Source organism: Pseudophryne corroboree, chromosome 4, assembly GCF_028390025.1.
Source record: "Pseudophryne corroboree isolate aPseCor3 chromosome 4, aPseCor3.hap2, whole genome shotgun sequence".
Taxonomy (NCBI): Eukaryota; Metazoa; Chordata; class Amphibia; order Anura; family Myobatrachidae; genus Pseudophryne; species Pseudophryne corroboree.
Window position 1 is genome coordinate 653,392,340 of NC_086447.1, and position 21,507 is coordinate 653,413,846.

Genomic DNA, 21,507 nt, shown 5'->3' on the forward strand with positions numbered 1-21,507 from the left:
TACCTACGCATCGGTAACATGAGTGCTAACAGAAAAATGTAAACCCCAAAATATAAAGATTCATTGTACCATTTAACATAAATAAATTGCATCCAAACATATCAAAATAAATTGCTCAGTTGGATGAATGAAAAATGCTCATATTTAAAGTAACCAAATTCATCTAACAATCTAGTTTGAGAAACTTTAATCTGTGCTCCTAATGTATATAAACAGTCATTTTATTTGACAAAGAAGGTGGACTTGACAGCGCAATAAGTAATTAACCCCATATGAGCAAAAGACCACTGCACTTTCTGCCAGAACTAGTGTGTCCTGATGATCTTGCAGTAACAAGCGGCCAGCAAAGCATACAGTAGCTGCATCATTCCTACACAGAGTTCAATATAGAATGGCAGATCTCATGAAAACTTTGCTGAAAATCACCACTGGACTTCCATAGAGAATGTATGTAGTAGAATCCAAACACTACTGCACAGTGTCTTCTCCTTCACTGCATACTGTGTATTAACATACTGCAAGACTAGATGATGAACATATGGAAATTTTATTGTTAATGAAAATCTACCCATAGTGAATTTTTAACATCCACACAAACCCTATATTATAATACATATATATTATATGGTATAATGTATATTTATTTATTTATACACACTATATACATATACACAAAGTATAATCTAGAATAAAGTACACATACTAGATGCTGTAGAATGAATTTAATATATTTGTGGGGTTACAGTAAAAATGACAGGTAAGAGCATTTCTCTCCTTTTTGTACATTTACAGTATAATACAAAAGTAAAAAGATGTAACACTTTGTTACCAAAGGGAAGTACAAGTTGTCCCGGAAAAACAAGAAACTTTAAAAGTATCTTGGTAGACCACAAAATTAGTAATTCTGGTTGAAAGTAACCTATAGAAAAAAAAATTAATACTGGGATGGTAATATAGAGTAAAACACAAAGTGGTGATTATATCGGGAACAATTTTCAGAAACAAAAAAATAGAATGTTGTAGATTGAAGGACTATTTTTTCAGACTTATTTTATTCTTACAGGTGCAAGCAAACACCACCGTTCACATGATTAGCACGGCTACCATACATTGGTCAATGGCATGACTTCAAATAGGGCCCCCTGTTTGGAGTTTGTAGTAAGTAGGTTTCCTCCAAATTAACTCTAGTTTGTATGTGTCCATGCAATAGGGAAAATGGATTGTGAGCTCAGCTGGGACAGAGAGAAGAAGATGTACAGTACTATAGCAGCATAGGTCTTCCTGTTTCGCCTCTTATTGAAGCAATAACGTTGAGATGTACATCTCGGCCACCAGAGTAGGACGACAGAAATGTTTCCCATCTGGCGATCCACCTACCACCAATAGTGCATCAGTCTAGTGCCTATGGGCAGTGTCTTGCCTCCAGGCTGGCCCCACTGTGCATGTGCAAGATCTCACAAACATTACAAGATCTCATATGCAGCCCAGACCACCAAAAAGGGATGTACACAAAAGTGCGCTAAATATTTTTAACAACATCTGAATAATTGTTTTACTTTTGTATGGTGATGGCAAAATTGTTAAATCTTTACCAATAACAGAGAAAAATGATTTTCTCTATTTTATCTGCTTTCTTGCATACCAAAGTTCATGGTGTAAAACAGCACTGGTTGTAATAAATTTGACACTTCTTACAAAATATTGTCTTTAAAGCGCTGCAGTTGTGTGCGTGCTATATAAGTGTTAAGTTAAAAAAAAAAAAAAAAAAGTTAAATGTTCAACTATTTTCTATTAAAAAGGGGATTATCTATTGCAATACAAATACGTGGTCTGATTCTGCCACTTGCATGAACACCAGACAATTTTACAAACATCCACTTTGGCCACACACTTCAAATGTGACTGCGGCCTGCCAGTTTCCATGACAGGCCATTAACAGTACGTGGTCATCCATCTGTCTGAAAAACCTGATTGATAAGGATTTAATAGATTCAAATTGCAATATTATTAGGGATCTTTGCAGTGTAGAAGCTGAAAATGCTGCCATACTAAGCACATGACTTTGGTTGCAGTGTTGAAGCGTGGCCAGCATTGCATTAGATTTCATTAATAAAGTGTATTTTACTACAAAAGTACTGCAACTAGATAAAAACCAGGTAATATGCAGAATTAGACCAAAGAATAACATTAGCAATTCAACAAACTGAAGAAAATATCAATAATTTAAAATAATGCATTTTGTAATAAAAAGTTATTAAAAGGAGTTCAGCACAGGCACTTCAAGTTTATATGCACATTTCATTCTAGCATTCTTCATCATCAATGGCTCAAGAACTATGCCCTTACATTACTACCTAGCAGACAAAGAAATAATCTTTGTACTATGTCATGACACTAAAGGACCAATAGTTTTAAACAGCAAGTCAATTCATTTACTCTAAAAAGGACTATTTACATATGCTCTATGCTTAAAGTGAGTACAGCAACTATTCACAATCTGCAATATCCATCCACTTTCCAAACTGCTCTTATAAATGTAGTATATACCATTTTAAATTTTAAAGTTATTTGAGGCCTGTCAGCAAATGTACATTTGCTGTAACTATTAAATGCATTTCCCCATATGCCTATTTTACAGATCTTGCAGTGCACTGTCTGCTAAACACCATAGGGCTATGAAATGGTGTCATTATTAGTGCTTTTTTGATCATGTAACCTCAATATTCCATTACCACAATCTGAACACACTATCACACAGGTCCTCAAACTCGGTCTTCAGGACCCCACACAGTACATGTTTTGCAGGTCTCCTCACAGAATCGCAAGTGAAATAACTGGCTCCACCTGTGGACGTTTTAAAATGTGTCACCGAGTAATTAATACACCTGTGCACCTGCAAAACATGCACTGTGTGGGGTCCTGGGGACCGAGTTTGAGAACCACTGCACTATCATAAAGTAGATGCAAAGCTGGGTAAAGACTCCAAGATTCTGTCCAATCTGGCTGGAACAAAAAAACCTGGTAATGTATGTAAGCAAAATAACAATCGATCATTTGCTCCTAAACATCGGATAAATTGGTTGAATCAAACTTATTCGAACGATCGGTTTTGTCAGTTTCAGTGTTTGGGAGCAAATGGGTTGATTGCCATTTGCTCCTATCTATACATTACTAGTTTTTCATTCCAAGCAGCCGGATTGGACAGAGAATCTTAGGGTGAGTACCCATCTTAACCTTTATGCCGGGGTGTTAAGACATTTAAGCAGAGTTTACATTTTTGTATTAAAAAGTCTACTCTAGGTTTCAAATCATCACAAGGCATTTTACCTTAATGTGTACCTTATAACAAAACAAATGGGTACAAATAGATTTTAGAGTTACTTTCAGGAGGATAATTCGTAAAAAACAAACAAAAAAAAAACCCCAAACATTTCATACAAGAGTCCCGTTTCATAAAAGCATTGGCAACACTGGTCTATGTGCAGCAGACCAGTGAATAATTCTATGTTTACTGATTTGGTACATCATATTATAGAATCATACATATACTTTTATCATTATTTACATTCACAACATAATACAGCCCAGACTCAGCATACACTGTTATCAGGACATATACTTTATACATATAAAAAGTAACTAGAAGCACTGCTGGTTCAGATCTTTCAGCAGACTTCTTTCACAACTTCATCAGATGACTTGTTCAGCTCAATTCTCACAGACTTTTCACCTAAAAAATAAATAAAAATATATAGTAATATGTAAAATTCTTTAAATAGCAACTCAAGGAACAATGGTCCAAATAGGAAAGAAGGAAAGAAAGAAAGAGAAAAGGAAATGAAAGGAATCAACTCCTGTCATTTTTATTTAAACAGAGCCTGTTACATGGCAGTTAGGAAGCCGATTGGCTGGTCACTTATCACTCTTTATCCACCTCATCACTTTTTAAGGCTTAGACCCAAATGTATTAAGCCTTAACAAGAGAGATGGATAAAGAGTGATAAATGACCAGCCAATCAGCTTCCTAACTGCCATATCACAGGCTGTGTTTGAAAAATGGCAATTAGGAGCTGGTTGGCTGATCATCTATCACTCTTATCCGTCTCCACTTTGTCTCTTGTTGGGCCTTAATACATTTGGGCCTCTGCGTTAATAGGCACTTTTTTGTACATACCTTATATTATACTAGTTATATTCTATTAAACCCTTTATCAGCTAATGTATGCTATGGCTACAGTAGTCATTTTGTTAAAATCACGTTTGCAAACATATAGGGGTCGATTCAATTGTTGCCATCGCCCCTGCTGGACATCTATGCTAATGGACGTCTATCAGCTATTGAATGGTTTCTCCGATAGACGTCCATTAGTACTTAATGTGCCCGAGAGATCTGGTTTTGCAACCTGTCTAACAGCACCTGATTGGGTGCCCAAAGCTAGACTTTTGACGCCCCAAACTATGTACTTTAACATTTTTTTCCCCTTTCACCTCTGTAGGCTGCGACAACAAATGTGAATGTCGCGACTAATGGGCATTTGTTGGAGGAACAATTGAATAGCTCAGATAAAGGACCATTAGCACAGACGTCCAGCAGGGGGCACCGGCAACAACTGAATCGACCCTGTAGACCACATCTACAAACATATAAAATATTATGCTCATAAATATGAACCGATAACATTGACATAAAAGAACATGGTAAACAATGCAACTTTACATCTGCAGCCTGCATGCAACTCCAGCTAATGAATAAATTCCCCTTGCAGTCCAATAGTCAAGCCTGTAGTAGATGAGATGCAGATTAGGAATCCGCAGTACAGATGCAATTTTCTGTTAATATTATGCGCCAATGAAAATAAGAATTTACTTACAGATAATTCTATTTCTCATAGTCCGTAGTGGATGCTGGGGACTCCGTAAGGACCATGGGGAATAGCGGCTCCGCAGGAGACTGGGCACATCTAAAGAAAGCTTTAGGACTATCTGGTGTGCACTGGCTCCTCCCCCTATGACCCTCCTCCAAGCCTCAGTTAGGACACTGTGCCCGGACGAGCGTACACAATAAGGAAGGATTTTGAATCCCGGGTAAGACTCATACCAGCCACACCAATCACACCGTATAACCTGTGATCTGAACCCAGTTAACAGCATGATAACAGAGGAGCCTCTGAAAGATGGCTCACAACAATAATAACCCGATTTTTGTAACAATAACTATGTACAAGTATTGCAGACAATCCGCACTTGGGATGGGCGCCCAGCATCCACTACGGACTATGAGAAATAGAATTATCGGTAAGTAAATTCTTATTTTCTCTAACGTCCTAAGTGGATGCTGGGGACTCCGTAAGGACCATGGGGATTATACCAAAGCTCCCAAACGGGCGGGAGAGTGCGGATGACTCTGCAGCACCAAATGAGAGAACTCCAGGCCCTCCTCAGCCAGGATATCAATTTTGTCGAATTTTACAAACGTATTTGCCCTGACCAAGTAGCTGCTTGGCAAAGTTGTAAAGCCGAGACCCCTCGGGCAGCCGCCCAAGATGAGCCCACCTTCCTTGTGGAGTTGGCATTTACAGATTTTTGGCTGTGGCAGGCCTGCCACAGAATGTGCAAGCTGAATTGTACTACAAATCCAACGAGCAATAGTCTGCTTAGAAGCAGGAGCACCCAGCTTGTTGGGTGCACACAGGATAAACAGCGAGTCAGATTTCCTGACTCCAGCCGTCCTGGAAACACAAAATTTTCAGGGCACTGACAACATCTAGCAACTTGGAGGCCTCCAAGTCCCTAGTAGCCGCAGGCACCACCAATAGGTTGGTTCAGGTGAGACGCTGAAACCACCTTGGGGAGAAACTGAGGACGAGTCCTCAATTCCGCCCTGTCCAAATGGAAAATCAGATAAGGGCTTTTTCAGGATAAAGCCGCCAATTCTGACACGCGCCTGGCCCAGGCCAGGGCCAACAGCATGACCACTTTCCATGCGAGATATTTTAACTCCACAGATTTAAGTGGTTCAAACCAATGTGACTTTTGGAACCCAAAACTACATTGAGATCCCAAAGTGCCACTGGAGGCACAAAAGGAGGCTGTATATGCAGTACCCCTTTTACAAACGTCTGAACTTCAGGGACTGAAGCTAGTTCTTTTTGGAAGAAAATTGACAGGGCCGAAATTTAAACCTTAATGGACCCCAATTTCAGGCCCATAGACACTCCTGTTTGCAGGAAATGTAGGAATCGACCCAGTTGAATTTCCTCCGTCGGGCCTTACTGGCCTCGCACCACGCAACATATTTTCGCCAATTGCGGTGATAATGTTTTTGCGGTTACATCCTTCCTGGCTTTGATCAGGATAGGGATGACTTAATCTGGAATGCCTTTTTTCCTTCAGGATCCGGCGTTCAACCGCCATGCCGTCAAACGCAGCCGCGGTAAGTCTTGGAACAGACAGGGTCCTTGCTGGAGCAGGTCCCTTCTTAGAGGTAGAGGCCACGGATCCTCCGTGAGCATCTCTTGAAGTTCCGGTTACCAAGTCCTTCTTGGCCAATCCGGAACCAAGAATATAGTGCTTACTCCTCTCCATCTTATCAATCTCAGTACCTTGGGTATGAGAGGCAGAGGAGGGAACACATACCCTGACTGGTACACCCACGGTGTTACCAGAGCGTCTACAGCTTATTGCCTGAGGGTCCCTGGACCTGGCGCAATACCTGTCGAGTTTTTAATCATGTGGAAGACTTCTGGGTGAAGTCCCCACTCTCCCGGGTGGAGGTCGTGCTGAGGAAGTCTGCTTCCCAGTTGTCCACTCCCGGAATGAATACTGCTGACAGTGCTATCACATGATTTTCCGCCCAGCGAAGAATCCTTGCAGCTTCTGCCATTGCCCTCCTGCTTCTTGTGCCACCCTGTCTGTTTACGTGGGTGACTGCCGTGATGTTGTCCGACTGGATCAACACCGGCTGACCTTGAAGCAGAGGTCTTGCTAAGCTTAGAGCATTGTAAATGTCCCTTAGCTTCAGGATATTTATGTGAAGTGATGTCTCCAGGCTTGACCATAAGCCCTGGATATTCATTCCCTGTGTGACTGCTCCCCAGCCTCGCAGGCTGGCATCCGTGGTCACCAGGACCCAGTCCTGAATGCCTAATCTGCGGCCCTCTAGAAGATGAGCACTCTGCAACCACCACAGGAGGGACACCCTTGTCCTTGGTGACAGGGTTATCCGCTGATGCATCTGAAGATGCGATCCGGACCATTTGTCCAGCAGGTCCCACTGGAAAGTTCTTGCGTGGAATCTGCCGAATGGGATTGCTTCGTAGGAAGCCACCATTTTACCCAGAACCCTTGTGCATTGATGCACTGAGACTTGGCTCGGTTTTAGGAGGTTCCTGACTAGCTCGGATAACTCCCTGGCTTTCTCCTCCGGGAGAAACACCTTTTTCTGGACTGTGTCCAGGATCATCCCTAGGAACAGAAGACACGTCGTCGGAACCAGGTGCGATTTTGGAATATTGAGAATCCAATCGTGCTGCCGCAACACTACCTGAGATAGTGCTACACCGACCTCCAACTGTTCCCTGGATCTTACCCTTATCAGGGAATTGTCCAAGGAAGGGATAACTAAAATTCACTTCCTTCGAAGGAATATCATCATTTCGGCCATTACCTTGGTAAAGACCCGGGGTGCCGTGTTCCATACGGCAGCGTCTGAACTGATAGTGACAGTTCTGTACCATAAACCTGAGGTACCCTTGGTGAGAAGGGTAAATTTTGACATGAAGGTAAGCATCCTTGATGTCCCGAGACAACATGTAGTCCCCTTCTTCCAGGTTCGCAATCACTGCTCTGAGTGACTCAATCTTGAATTTGAACCTCTGTACGTAAGTGTTCAAAGATTTTAGATTTAGAATCGGTCTCACCGAGCCGTCCGGCTTCGGTACCACAACAGTGTGGAATAATACCCCGTTCCCTGTTGCAGGAGGGGTATCTTGATTATCACCTGCTGGGAATACAGCTTGTGAATGGCTTCCAAAACTGTCTCCCTGTCAGAAGGAGACATCGGTAAAGCCGACTTTAGGAAACGGCGAGGGGGAGACGTCTCGAATTCTAATTTGTACCCCTGAGATATCACCTGAAGGATCCAGGGGTCTACTTGCGAGTGAGCCCACTGCGCGCTGAAATTCATTGAGACGGGCCCCCCACCGTGCCTGATTCTGCTTGTAAAGCCCCAGCGTATACTGAGGGCTTGGCAGAGGCGGGAGAGGGTTTCTGTTCCTGGGAACTGGCTGATTTCTGCAGCCTTTTTCCTCTCCCTCTGTCACGGGGCAGAAATGAGGAACCTTTTGCCCGCTTGTCCACGAAAATACTGCGCCTGATAATACGGCGTCTTCTCATGTTGAGAGGCGACCTGGGGTACAAACGTGGAATTCCCAGCTGTTGCCGTGGCCACCAGGTCTGAAAGACCGACCCCAAATAACTCCTCCCTTAATAAAGCAATACTTCCAAATGCCGTTTGGAATACGCATCACCTGACCACTGACGTGTCCATAACCCTCTACTGGTAGAAATGGACAACGCGCTTAGACTTGATGCCAGTCGGCAAATATTCCGCTGTGCATCACGCATATATAAAAATGCATCTTTTAAATGCTCTATAGGCAAAAATATACTGTCCCTATCTAGGGTATCAATATTTTCAGTCAGGGAATCCGACCACGCCAACCCAGCACTGCACATCCAGGCTGAGGCGATTGCTGGTCGCAGTAGAACACCAGTATGTGTGTAAATACCTTTTAGGATACCCTCCTGCTTTCTATCAGCAGGATCCTTAAGGGCGGCCATCTCAGGCGAAGGTAGAGCCCTTACAAGCGTGTGAGCGCTTTATCCCCCCTAGGGGGTGTTTCCCAACGCACCCTAACCTCTGGCGGGAAAGGATATAATGCCAATAACATTTTAGAAATTATCCGTTGTTATCGGGGGAAACCCACGCATCATCACACACCTCATTTAATTTCTCAGATTCAGGAAAACTACAGGTAGTTTTTCCTCACCGAACATAATACCCCTTTTTTTGGTGGTACTCGTATTATCAGAAATGTGTAAAACATTTTTCATTGCCTCAATCATGTAACGTGTGGCCCTACTGGAAGTCACATTCGTCTCTTCACCGTCGACACTGGAGTCAGTATCCGTGTCGGCGTCTATATCTGCCATCTGAGGTAACAGGCGCTTTAGAGCCCCTGACGGCCTATGAGACGTCTGGACAGGCACAAGCTGAGTAGCCGGCTGTCTCATGTCAACCACTGTCTTTTATACAGAGCTGACACTGTCACGTAATTCCTTCCAACAGTTCATCCACTCAGGTGTCGACCCCCTAGGGGGTGACATCACTATTACAGGCAATCTGCTCCGTCTCCACATCATTTTTCTCCTCATACATGTCGACACAAAAGTACCGACATACAGCACACACACAGGGAATGCTCTGATAGAGGACAGGACCCCACTAGCCCTTTGGGGAGACAGAGGGAGAGTTTGCCAGCACACACCAGAGCGCTATATATATACAGGGATAACCTTATATAAGTGTTTTTCCCCTTATAGCTGCTGTATAGTTAATACTGCGCCTAATTAGTGCCCCCCTCTCTTTTTTTAACCCTTTCTGTAGTGTAGTGACTGCAGGGGAGAGACAGGGAGCTTCCCTCCAACGGAGCTGTGAGGGAAAATGGCGCCAGTGTGCTGAGGAGATAGGCTCCGCCCCTTTTTCGCGGACTTTTCTCCTGCTTTTTTATGGATTCTGGCAGGGGTTAAATGCATCCATATAGCCCAGGAGCTATATGTGATGCATTTTTTTGCCATCCAAGGTGTTTTTATTGCGTCTCAGGGCGCCCCCCCCCAGCGCCCTGCACCCTCAGTGACCGAAGTGTGAAGTGTGCTGAGAGCAATGGCGCACAGCTGCAGTGCTGTGCGCTACCTTGTTGAAGACAGGACGTCTTCTGCCGCCGATTTTCCGGACCTCTTCTGCCTTCTGGCTCTGTAAGGGGGCCGGCGGCGCGGCTCTGGGACCCATCCAAGCTGGGCCTGTGATCGTCCCTCTGGAGCTAATGTCCAGTAGCCTAAGAAGCCCAATCCACTCTGCACGCAGGTGAGTTCGCTTCTTCTCCCCTTAGTACCTCGATGCAGTGAGCCTGTTGCCAGCAGGTCTCACTGAAAATAAAAAACCTAATCTAAAACTTTCACTAAGAAGCTCAGGAGAGCCCCTAGTGTGCACCCTTCTCGTTCGGGCACAGAGATCTAACTGAGGCTTGGATGAGGGTCATAGGGGGAGGAGCCAGTGCACACCAGATAGTCCTAAAGCTTTCTTTAGATGTGCCCAGTCTCCTGCGGAGCCGCTATTCCCCATGGTCCTTACGGAGTCCCCAGCATCCACTTAGGACGTTAGAGAAAATACAGATACAAATGCATAATACTATGAATACTACTATACATGATGATGAAGTTAAAAGGATTCTACCAAGATGATTTGTTTAATTTAGAGCGTCAACACTTACATCCCAGTTCCATCATCGGTTCTGCCTCTCCAAGCACAAAATGTGTGAGACTCTATTGGGTCGATTCAAGTCAGCAACAGTTGAATAGCGCCGGGAATTAGCTCCTGGCGCTATTCAATACAGCGACTAGGTACCCTCAATTGTTGGGAATTCTTCTCTCAGCCCCGGGGGGTGAGAGAAGAAAACCGACAAAAGAGCTGCCGCGCGGCCGGCGCGAGGCTGATTCTGTCGGGAATCAGCATCGCCGTGGGTAGTTAAGTCGGAGAATGCTCGTTCTCCTGACAAAACTACCTGTCAAGTCGACGAGAACGGGCATTCTCCGACTTAACTTTAGCTGAATTGAATAGCGTCGGGAGCTAATTCCCGGCACTATTCAACTGTTGCTGAATTGAATCGACCCCTATAAAGGCATAGATGCGTACACTTTCTTTGTTTAAAAAAAAAATAATAATATAGCTTTCCATCATAAAGATCATGGGTATCCGGTCTCCAGGTCCACAAGACTTAAGCCGACAGTGTCTAGGTCGACAGTAAGTAGGTCGACGTGAGTTTTTCAGTTTTTTCCCCATTTTATGACCTTTTTCATACTTTACGATCTACGTGGACTACAATTGGGTACGGTAACCTGTGGTGAGCGCAGTGAGGCACCTTGCCCGATGCATGGCGAGCAAAGCGAGCCATGCGAGGGGTCACTGTGCACTAATTGGGGTTCCCGATCACTGTAGGGAGAAAACAAAAAAAATTAAGTGAAACGCCTCATGTCGACCTTATGTCATGTCGACCTACAACACGTCCTACTTACTGTCGACCTAACTCTTGTTGACCCTCCATACCACACCCAAGATCATGATATTCGAAGTCACTAGCTTAATGAACTTTTCTATTAGTTTGCGACAGTGAACTGAAAGTCATCCTTTCCTCCATGTAGTGTAAAAATATTTACGAGCATCTGGGGATTTTACCAATTAATATGGGATTTGATTGGATGCACTAACAAGAGTTCCGTGAGGGGAGGTTCGCTAATTTTGGCGGTGAGGTGGCAATGTTCTGACCATGACAACAACAGCAGTTTGCTGGCATCGCCTGGAATTTAATTACCAGCTAACCGGTTCAGAAAGTTTGCATTACACTGGCATAGTACTCCTTTGGGCAAGCATCTGCTTTTATCTTTAAACAGTAATTGTTCTGTGATCACTAGTACAGCCTATAGCTCTGGGCATGGTCATCCTGCAACAATCCAATCCTGCCAACGCAGAAGAAGCAAGAATTTCGGCATAGGAGAAAACGTGCTACAGTTCTCATCACCAGGTTTGGTATCATTACAGACAGTATGTTACAATAATATAATATAACAGAAACTGGAGGTGGTGCATCCTAGGAGTCAAATGAGCATATACAAATCATCTAAGTTTGTACGACACATTCATATAAAAGTTGATGAATGACTCATATGACCTTTGTTTTCTTATGTTTGCAAGACTAATGCCTGTATTCCTCACTGTACTCACTAAATTAGTATACTTTGGTTGCTACACAACGTATGCTCCTCTAAAGTTCTTTATGATATCTCACAACTTATATCAATGGCTCTCAAACTTCCTCCTCGGGACTCCACACAGGTCACCCAGCAGCTGCACTGTGTATCACCAACTGTCACATTTTTAAAATCCACAGGTAACCTGCAAAACATGAACCGTGCGGGATCCCAAGGACAGAGTTTGAGAACCTATGCTAGATCATTCAGAACAATGCATGTACTTCACCCCAATAGATTAGAAAACACTCAAATTGGTAAAGAGGAGAGAAAACGAGTGGGCACAACCCACTTAGAATACACTCCATACTCCCCTCAAGTATGGAGACACCTATAACCCAAAAAAATAGAGTGCTTCCAATATCATCAAGCAAATCTGCATAATGATGAGGCTGTCACAACTGTGTAAACATGATACAATGGCGTCCAGGGGAACAACCACTTTTCTGCACTACAAAAAAAAAAACAAAGCTAGGGCTGCCTATTTATTTCTGATAAGAAAATAAGTATTTCTTCCTGCACTATATGGAAAGTCTAAATAGAAGGCACTGATGTTTTAGCATGCATATTGGAGGTCATATCTATAAAGACCACATTGTCAATACTTAAATCTGGCTGATTAAATGCTTGCAGCTCTGACGACTGATGTACAGAAAGTATTTCTGCAGAAATGTTTACACACATTTAAACACTTTATTAAATAGGATAACTTTAAAACCAGGGTTAAAGTGCATTTAATGTAATCTCTCTCTCTATCAATGAAGATCCAATCCATGCCAAAGAACCCCAACCACCACTGAGTTTCCCCTTAGCTATGCCTTGCAAGAAACCTATTTATGAATCACAATGGGGGGCATACAGGGACATACCATATAACAACTGCAGGAAACGCACAGAGTGCTTACCATGGACTCAAGGGACTACTGCTGAATCTCATCCCACCAATCTGTAATTATTCAGTGAACACATAGCCTCACAACAGAAGTTCACTTCCTCCTGCATATGCTAGCAAGACTACTGAACAATGCAACATTATATATAAAAAATATACACACTATTTAACAAACATACCAAAAAAGAAAAACCCAGTCAAGACCAATTATAAGCAGTTCTAGTGTTGTCAAAGCCGAAAAAACACAGTCCGAATTGAGCATCACAAAAGATTTTCTGAAGCCATAACCGTAAGTCACACAGCAATTATCACTGATGACATCACCAGAATATTTAAAACATTAAATTTCAGCAATGAAAAGACAACACACAATCCAGTTATTAATCGAAATTAGCAGTTTAAATGTCTCATGTATACTAAAATGAAAGCATAGCAAACCCCCCCCCCAAAAAAAAACAGAATTGTTTTGTGCAGCAAAATGTATCTAACCTTTTGACTCAAAAGTAGCCATCTTTTGCAGAAATTTACTAAAGGCCCGTACACACTGGTCGATGTATCGGCCGTTCTCTTGAACGGCCGATACATCGCGGGACCGTCGGCCAGTGTGTACGGGCGATACGTCTGTGAACTCCGTCGTTCACAGACGTATTGCGTCGGCCGCGGAGCACAGCCGACAGCCAATATATCTAACGATATACTGGCGCGTCGCTGTGTGTGTACGGGGCGGCGGCCGGCGGTGATTGACAGGTGAACTGGCAGTTCATGACGTCAGTCCCCCGACGAATCGGGCTGTGTGTATGCACAGCACACTGCCCGATCCGTACATAGATATATCTGCAGATCAATTGATCTGCAGATATATCTAATAGTGTGTACCCACCTTAACTCACACATTGGTGGCATTCTTTAAAAAAAATGGAAATCAAATAAGGTCAGACTTGATGGGCCTAGAGGTTCTTATCTGCCGCCAAATTCTATGTTTCTGTTTCTATTGTTTGGGAGTTTTTTCCCCAACACTGCTGCAGACGTTCTCACAAATGTGACTGCAGGCCATTCCATGATTTGAAGCCAACTGTCTTGTTCTTTTCCTCAAAGGTAGTTTGGACATAGCCTCGAGGTATGTTTTGGATCATTATCGCACAAACTAAAAGCTAAACTTAAGGCCAGTGCTCACCGGCAGATGTGGGGAGAGATGTGTGCTGAGCGGTTCGCTCAGCACACATCTCTCTCCCCGCTCAGCACAGCACGATGTGTGCTGAGCGTGCAGGGGGAGACGGAGATTTAAAGCAGCGATCGCTCCGTGAGTACCCCCCTTTAGGTTGCCAGACAAACAAAATGCCAGCCCTGGGCTTCTGGCTAAGGAAATAGGCAAAGAGAAGGCAGCAGCCCCTCTTGCAACCAGGAGCAGCACTGGCCACCACGGGCACAAAACGTACTCACCTGATGCAAAGGAAAAAGTTGAACCTCCAAAGAGAAAGACGCTATAAAATGTCTGAAGAGCCCTAGTCACATTACACAGCTGACCCTGTGCTAGCAACTGTGGGTGGCTATAAAAAAATAAATAAAAAAATAAACAAACATTTCAGACAACACCAAATATGGTGTCAAGTCCAATATCCATAACCTAGTATGCAACGTGGCTGTATTGCATGACATGCAGATTTCCATATATATTTAGTGTTTGACTCCATATCGCATGTATCTGCACTAGCCCCATTCCAGGCACAGAAAATATGCCTGGAACGTACAGATCTTTGTGTAGGTTTACTTCTTAATAGGTCACAATTAGGTCTACATGGCCAAGATATGCTCATGCCACACAGACACTGAATCAAGTCCTTTAATGGTATATTTACTAAAGCGCCCGTTTTCAAATGTGGAGATGTTGCCCATAGTAACCAGATTCTAGCTATTATCTTCTGTGGCTCTCTCTTTATTCAAATGTGGCTCCCAACAATCAAAATCATGTGACCACAACAGATACAGAAACCACTGCACTCCAGCCAGACACGCAGCACCACTACAGGGACAGAAAACTGAAGGAGCCAGATACTAGAGGTGAGACACCCACCAGCAAATAGAGGACACATTAGGGGCTGCTGCAATTGCACGAGTTGGTGGGTGGGCTGTAGTGATACATGACAGTGGGCTAGAGTGACACATGGCAGAGCAGGCTGGAGACACACAGGAGGGTCCTGGCAGGAGTGACGTGGGAGGGTGCTGGAAGTAGTGACACATGGGAGATATGGCTGGAGTGACATAAGAGGATGGTAGCAAGCAGGGGTTAAAGTGGGCCGGAACGGGGCGGAACTGCGTTCCGGCACTTGTAATTGGAGGCGGAACGCAGTTCCGCCGCCGTCCCGGCCACCTTTTCCAAGTAGCTGTCTACAAAACAGTACTAACAGCAGCACTCGTACTGTGTACTGTCTGTCACTGTTCTGCCGCGCGCGCCCCCCCCTCCCCCCGCAAAGTGTACTAAGTGAGCTGCACTGCACTCACAGTCAATCAGGGGCAGGGCTGCTGCTTATGGTCACCACGGATGCGATTCACTGTCCTGGCTGGCGCCCGTCCCCCATCACCGTCTTACTGGCTGACAAAGTTCCCGACTCCGCCCCCTTCTCTCTCTGCTTACTGTTGCTGCGGGCGCTGATAGTAGCCGTAAGGACATAGGATAGTCTCATAAGCAGAGAGAGAAGGGGTCGGAGACGAGCACTTCTGCAGCCAGTAATGCGGGGAGAGGGGACAAAGTAATACAGGGGCCGGAGTTGGGCACTGTGGCAGCCAGTAACACGGGGAGAGGGGGCGGAGTAATACAAGGGGCGGAGATGGGCACTTCGGTGCTTCACTACCACGGGGCTGGGGTTGCGGGCGCCAGGGTGATGAGGTGAATCGTGTTCGTGCATGGTGAGCAGCACTGAGTGACTGTGACTGCTCATCTCACTGTCTCAGCCTGAGACAGCAAATGAGCTGTATATAGTGTCTGTGTCATTTTAACTTTGCGCAAGCTAAGGCTGGCTTCTTCTTGGTGGGCTACCGTTGATGCTACATTCAAGTGGCCTAAGAGACCTTTTACGCCACGGGGTGGAGCCACGACACAAGGTTGAGGAGCTAGGCCAGCGGGATAGGTCCTCTACTATCCACGCCACCAACTATTACCTTTAGTAATCAGGTGGCGAGCGAAGCGAGCCTGTGTGGGTACTTTTCAGGGTACCCTGTTCGCCCGTATCTCCTCCCCTAGTGACGTCAGAATGTCCCTTCTCCCACTCCGATTTAGAACAAACCTTACCATTATGGCTGTGCTGTGGGTCTGCCCGCTCATGTCACTAGACGTGGTGAGAGGGGGTGGGCGGTACTAAAGATTAACCCGCCCCACCTCTAGTCCCTTTCTGGTGGCGGGAAAGAGACGTGATGTCATCACGTCACCTCCTCACGTATCCTTGTCTCCTGATGTGAGGAGAGAGAAAAGCCACACCACCCTTACTGAGAGTGCCCATGCAGACGCTGAATGAAGGGCGAGAGACTGGTAAAAGTTAAAACCAGGGGTTAAAGCGAGCCGGAACGGGGCGGAACTGCGTTCCGTCAGTTCCACTTGGAGATGGAATGCAGTTCCACCTCCTCCGACTCACCTCACCCGATGTTAGCCCGGCGCTGCAGGAAGATGCCGAGCACCCACTGAGAGTGTTTTACAAGCGGGCGCCCAGCTCCCTCTCCACAGCAGAAGCCAGAGGCAGGAGCTCACTACTGAGCTCCGGCTTCCGGCTCTGTCAGTGTGCGCTATGGGAGAGATGTCATGACGTCTCTCCCATAGCGCTGAAGAGCGGACACCCAGAGGACTGCAGTGGTCGGACGCGGGAGCGGGGCACGGTGAGTATGGTGTGGGGTTGTTTTTTTTGTTCATATGTGTAGCGGCGCGTCTACTGGGGTTAACTACTGGGGGCAAACTACGGGGGGGAATTACTACAGGGGCATTACTACTGGGGGCAAAACTATAGGGGCATTACTACAAGGGGGAAAGCTACTGGGTGGCATTACTACAAGGGGGCTAAACTACAAGGGGGCTAAATTATTGGGGGATTACTACTTGGGGGCATTACCAGTGGGGGCTAAACTACAAGGGGGCATAATTACAGGGGCTAAACTAAAAGGGGGCATAATTACAGGGGCTAAACTACAAGGGGGCAAACTACTGGGGGCATTACTAATGGGGGCTAAACTACAGGGGCTAAACTACTGGTGGCATAACTGCAGGGGGCATTACCACTGGGGGCTAAACTACATGAGGGCTAAACTATGGGGGGTATTACCACTGGGAGGCTAAACTAAAGGGGGGTAAACTACTGGGGTCATAACTGCAGCGGCATTACCACTGGGGGATAATAAAGCCAGCCTAGTCCCAGATCTGCTGCAGCAGCACTCAGCCTCCTTTGCCGTCCTCAGACCTCTGCACGCCCACAGCCTCCTCCTCTGCAGTATCTCCGAGTCCCACAGCCTCCTTCACCCCACGCCTACCACAGCCTTCTCATCCAACGCAGACCACTGCCGCTACTAAACAGGTAATCTTACCCTGCTGCTTTTCTCTCTCCCTAGGCCCTACTGTATGTCCTCGCCCCCACTCTGTCACTCTCCCTGTCCCTGCTGTCACTTTCCATGTCCCTGCTGTCACTCTCCCTGTCCCTCTGTCACTCTATAATGTGAATTTCGGCTCATACTGTGTGCTATAATGTGAATTTCAGCTCATACCATGTGCTATAATGTGAGTTTTCGGCTCATACCGTGTGCTATAATGTGAATTTCGGCTCATATCGTATGCTATAATGTGAATTTCGGCTCATTCTGTGTGCTATAATGTGAATTTCGGCTCATACCGTGTGGTATAATGTGAATTTCGGCTCATACCGTGTGCTATAATGTGAATTTCGGCTCATACTGTGTGCTATAATGTGAATTTCGGCTCATACTGTGTGCTATAATGTGAATTTCGGCTCATACTGTTGGGTATAATGTGATTTTCGGCTCATTCTGTGTGCTATAATGTGAATTTCGGCTCATACTGTGTGCTATAATGTGAATTTCGGTTCACTCCGTGTGCTATAATGTGAATTTCGGTTCACTCCGTGTGCTATAATGTGAATTTCGGTTCACTCCGTGTGCTATAATGTGAATTTAGGCTCATACTGTTTGGTATAATATGGAACAGGCACCAGTAAGGGGTCCTACTATTGTGGTGCATAATGTGTTTAAGGCGTATATGGCGTGGTAAACTACACGGAAGGACACGCCCCCTTCTGAGTGGCCACGCCCCCTTTTCCAGAGCGAGCGCGCCTTCGGCGCGCACATAATTACAGCCTTCACTTGTCCATACTCGCACTTCAAAATTTCCACCTCAACCACTGGGTGCTACTACTGTGGACATTATTACTATTGTGTGACCACCTTACTATTGTGTGACCACTACCTTTATTGCATGGGCGCCGTGGGTGGTGGTGGGGGGGGGGGGGTGAGTTCCACCACCTCTCTATGACCACTTTAAGCACTGGTAGCAAGAGTGACACATGGGAGAGCTGGCTTGAGTGACACAGCAGGGTCCTGGCAGTAATGACACATGGGAGAGCTGGCTGGAGTGACATAGGAGGATGGTAGCAAGAGTGACACATGAGAGCTGGCTGGAGTAACACAGCAGTGTCCTGGCAGTAATGACACATGGGAGAGCTGATTGGAGCGACATGGGAGGGTGGTAGCAAGAGTGACACATGGGAGAGCTGGCTGGAGTGACACAGCAGGGTCCTGGCTGTAATGACACATGGGAAAGCTGGCTGGAGCGACACAACGGGGTCCATGCTGTAATGACACATGGGAGAGGTGGCTGGAGTGACACAGGGGAGTGCTGGCAGAAGAAGTGACTCATGTGAAGCTGGCTGGAGTGACATAGGAGCGTTCTAGAAGGAGTGACACATGGGGGAGCTAGCTGGAGTGACAGCAGGGTGTTGGCTGTAGTGACACACGGGGGAGCTGAAGTTTATTATGTGAATCTGGCTTTTTCAATTATTTTATGTGAAAGTGGCTTTTTTAATGGATATGGCTTTAAAAAATGTCTTATGTCATTCTGGCTTTTTCAATGTATTTTATACCAGGGGCGTGGTAAGGGGTGTGGCAAGCACAAGGCCACATTCCATTTTTTGTATGCGCGCCTTTGGCTCAATGTGGGCTCTTTGACGTACCTAACAAGGTTTATTGGCTCCTTGTCATTGACTGGTTGGCCACCGCTGTTCTAGAAGGTGCTAGATAAATGGTAAGTAAGTAGAATCTTATTGGTTGCTATGGGCAACTTCTCTACACTTGAAAACCTCCACTTTAGTAAATATACCCCGTAGTATCCATCAGAGTTAGAATTAGTCAGGACAAGTATAGAGAACACAGAAGCAAAGAGTACTGAGCGTTTTGACAACCAGTGTCCAGCATTAATGAACATAGGGCAGTGGTTCTCAAACTGTGTGCCGTGGCACCCTGGGGTGCTGTGGGACACTTGTATGGGTGCCTTAGGTTGGTGGTCCAGGATAAAGTCAAACTATTTATTGTCCATGTAATAGGCTAAACCTAAACCAGCTGGTGGCTGCCAATCATAAAATATGTGGACAAGCAGAAGCAAATCTTGCACCTTACCACATACTTGAACCTAAAGGATGACAAACATAATTTACTTATTTTAATATATTTCTAAATTTCTCAAAAAGAAACTTGGCCTAGGGGTGTCGTGAAAAAAAAACGGGGGCGCAGCGATTCAAAAAAAGATCGAGAACCACTGGCATAGGGATATTTCTCTTACGTCCTAGAGGATGCTGGGGTCCATTTTAATACCATGGAGTATAGACTGTTCCACAGGGGCCTTCGGCACTTTAAGACTTTTTAACAGTGTGAACTGGCTCCTCCCTCTATGTCCCTCCTCCAGCCCTCAGTTTAGAAAATGTGCCCGGTAGACTGGATGCACACCAGTGGAGCTCTACAGAGTTCTGCTGGAAGAGACTGTTAGGTTTTTTAATTTTACAGGGAAGCTGCTGGCAACAGCTTCCCTGCTTCGTGGGACTTAGGGGGAAGGTAGGGAGGGAGGGGGGGGGGGGGGGGGCGGGGGGAGTAGGAACCAACTTCTCAGTTAGTTTAATGGCTCTGCTTCCGCTGACAGGACACCATTAGCTCCTGAAGGGCAGTGAACACAGCCCTTGACTGGCTGCTGCTCACTCCCACAGCACTGCCGCCACCCCCTAACAGAGCCAGAAGGCTGGTAAGTATTTACCGGAGACCTGCAGAGAGGGGCCCTCCGGTCATCATGGCGGCATAAAGGTACCAGCGCAGGGGAGCCGCTGGTGTACATACCCCTGCCAGTATAAATATTATATTACTGTGGCTGAACCGCGCCATTACAGGGGGCGGGGCTTCTCCTCAGAATTACTTGTAACACTTAAATCGGCGTCTGTGAGAAAATTGCGCACGAGCGCTGATCCTGAACGCTGCTTCTCCTCACACATCGCTGATACAAGTACCAGGGTGTCAGAGGGGAGGGGAGCACATCATTTATTGAAGTCTGTGGGCTTCAGATTGGATATAAAGCGCTGTGTTGGTATATATTATATATATTTTCATTGTATGCAATACATATAGGGCGCGTGGTGTGGGCTGGCAATTCCCTCTGACAGACATTAGTGTAGACCTGTCCCTATTAGTTCCCATGTGTGTGAGAGTGTGAGAGAGTGGTGTGACTGTACACGCGTGTACCATGTCTAGAGAAAGCTCTTCCCCAGAGGAACCCATTTTAGAGGCACAAGAGTGTTCTGAGCCTGTGTGGGTGAGAAAGCTGCAGAGTAATATGGCTAAACTAGCGACGGAATTCTCTGAGTCTGAGGAACAGACAAAGCATTGGACACAGTCTGTGGAAGATGCTCTATTTGCTGATTGTTCCACATCATCCACTCGGGACCCCTCCAGTTCCCAGAATAGGTCCCTGGCCCAAATTATGCAAAGGGACACTGACACAGATTCCGACATCGACACTGGGGATTTGAGGGTGGTAGACCCCAAACTGGCTAAGAGCATTCTATGTATGATAGTCGCTGTTAAAGAGGTGTTGGAATTTCCTGATCTCCACCTGAGGAAAAAGATTTAAAAAAAAAAAAAAAAACAGGTGGTGACTTTTCCTCCGTCTAAGGATTTAAATACATTTTTTGAGGAATCCTGGGCTAACCCAGAAAAGAAATTTGCTATCCCTAAAAAGGTTCCCTGAAGAGGATAGGCGTAAGTGGGAGTCACCCCCAATAATAGACACCTCAGTCTCAAGGTTGTCAAAGAAAATCATTTTACCTGCCCCAGGGTCAGCTTCATTAGAACCTGCTGACCGCAAATTAGAGACGACTTTAAAGTCCATCTATGTTGCTACGGGTATGTTGCTCAAGCCCACAATTGCTTCTGCGTGGGTAGATAACACAGTTGATTGTTAATATTGACATGGTCGATAAAGATGACATGCAGCAAATTCTAGGTCA

At 45.5% G+C, this 21,507-nt stretch overlaps 1 protein-coding gene across 1 annotated transcript in view; it reads right to left on the reverse strand.

Moving 5' to 3' along the window:
• Positions 1-707: 707 nt before the first annotated feature.
• Positions 708-21,507, reverse strand: part of EGLN1 (egl-9 family hypoxia inducible factor 1) — a 125,734-nt gene continuing 104,934 nt past the window's right edge. Inside the window, exon 5 of the mRNA XM_063917777.1 lies at positions 708-3,730. Coding sequence (XP_063773847.1) covers positions 3,666-3,730 — 65 coding nt within the window. The 3' untranslated portion in view covers positions 708-3,665. The remainder of the gene's footprint in view (positions 3,731-21,507) is intronic.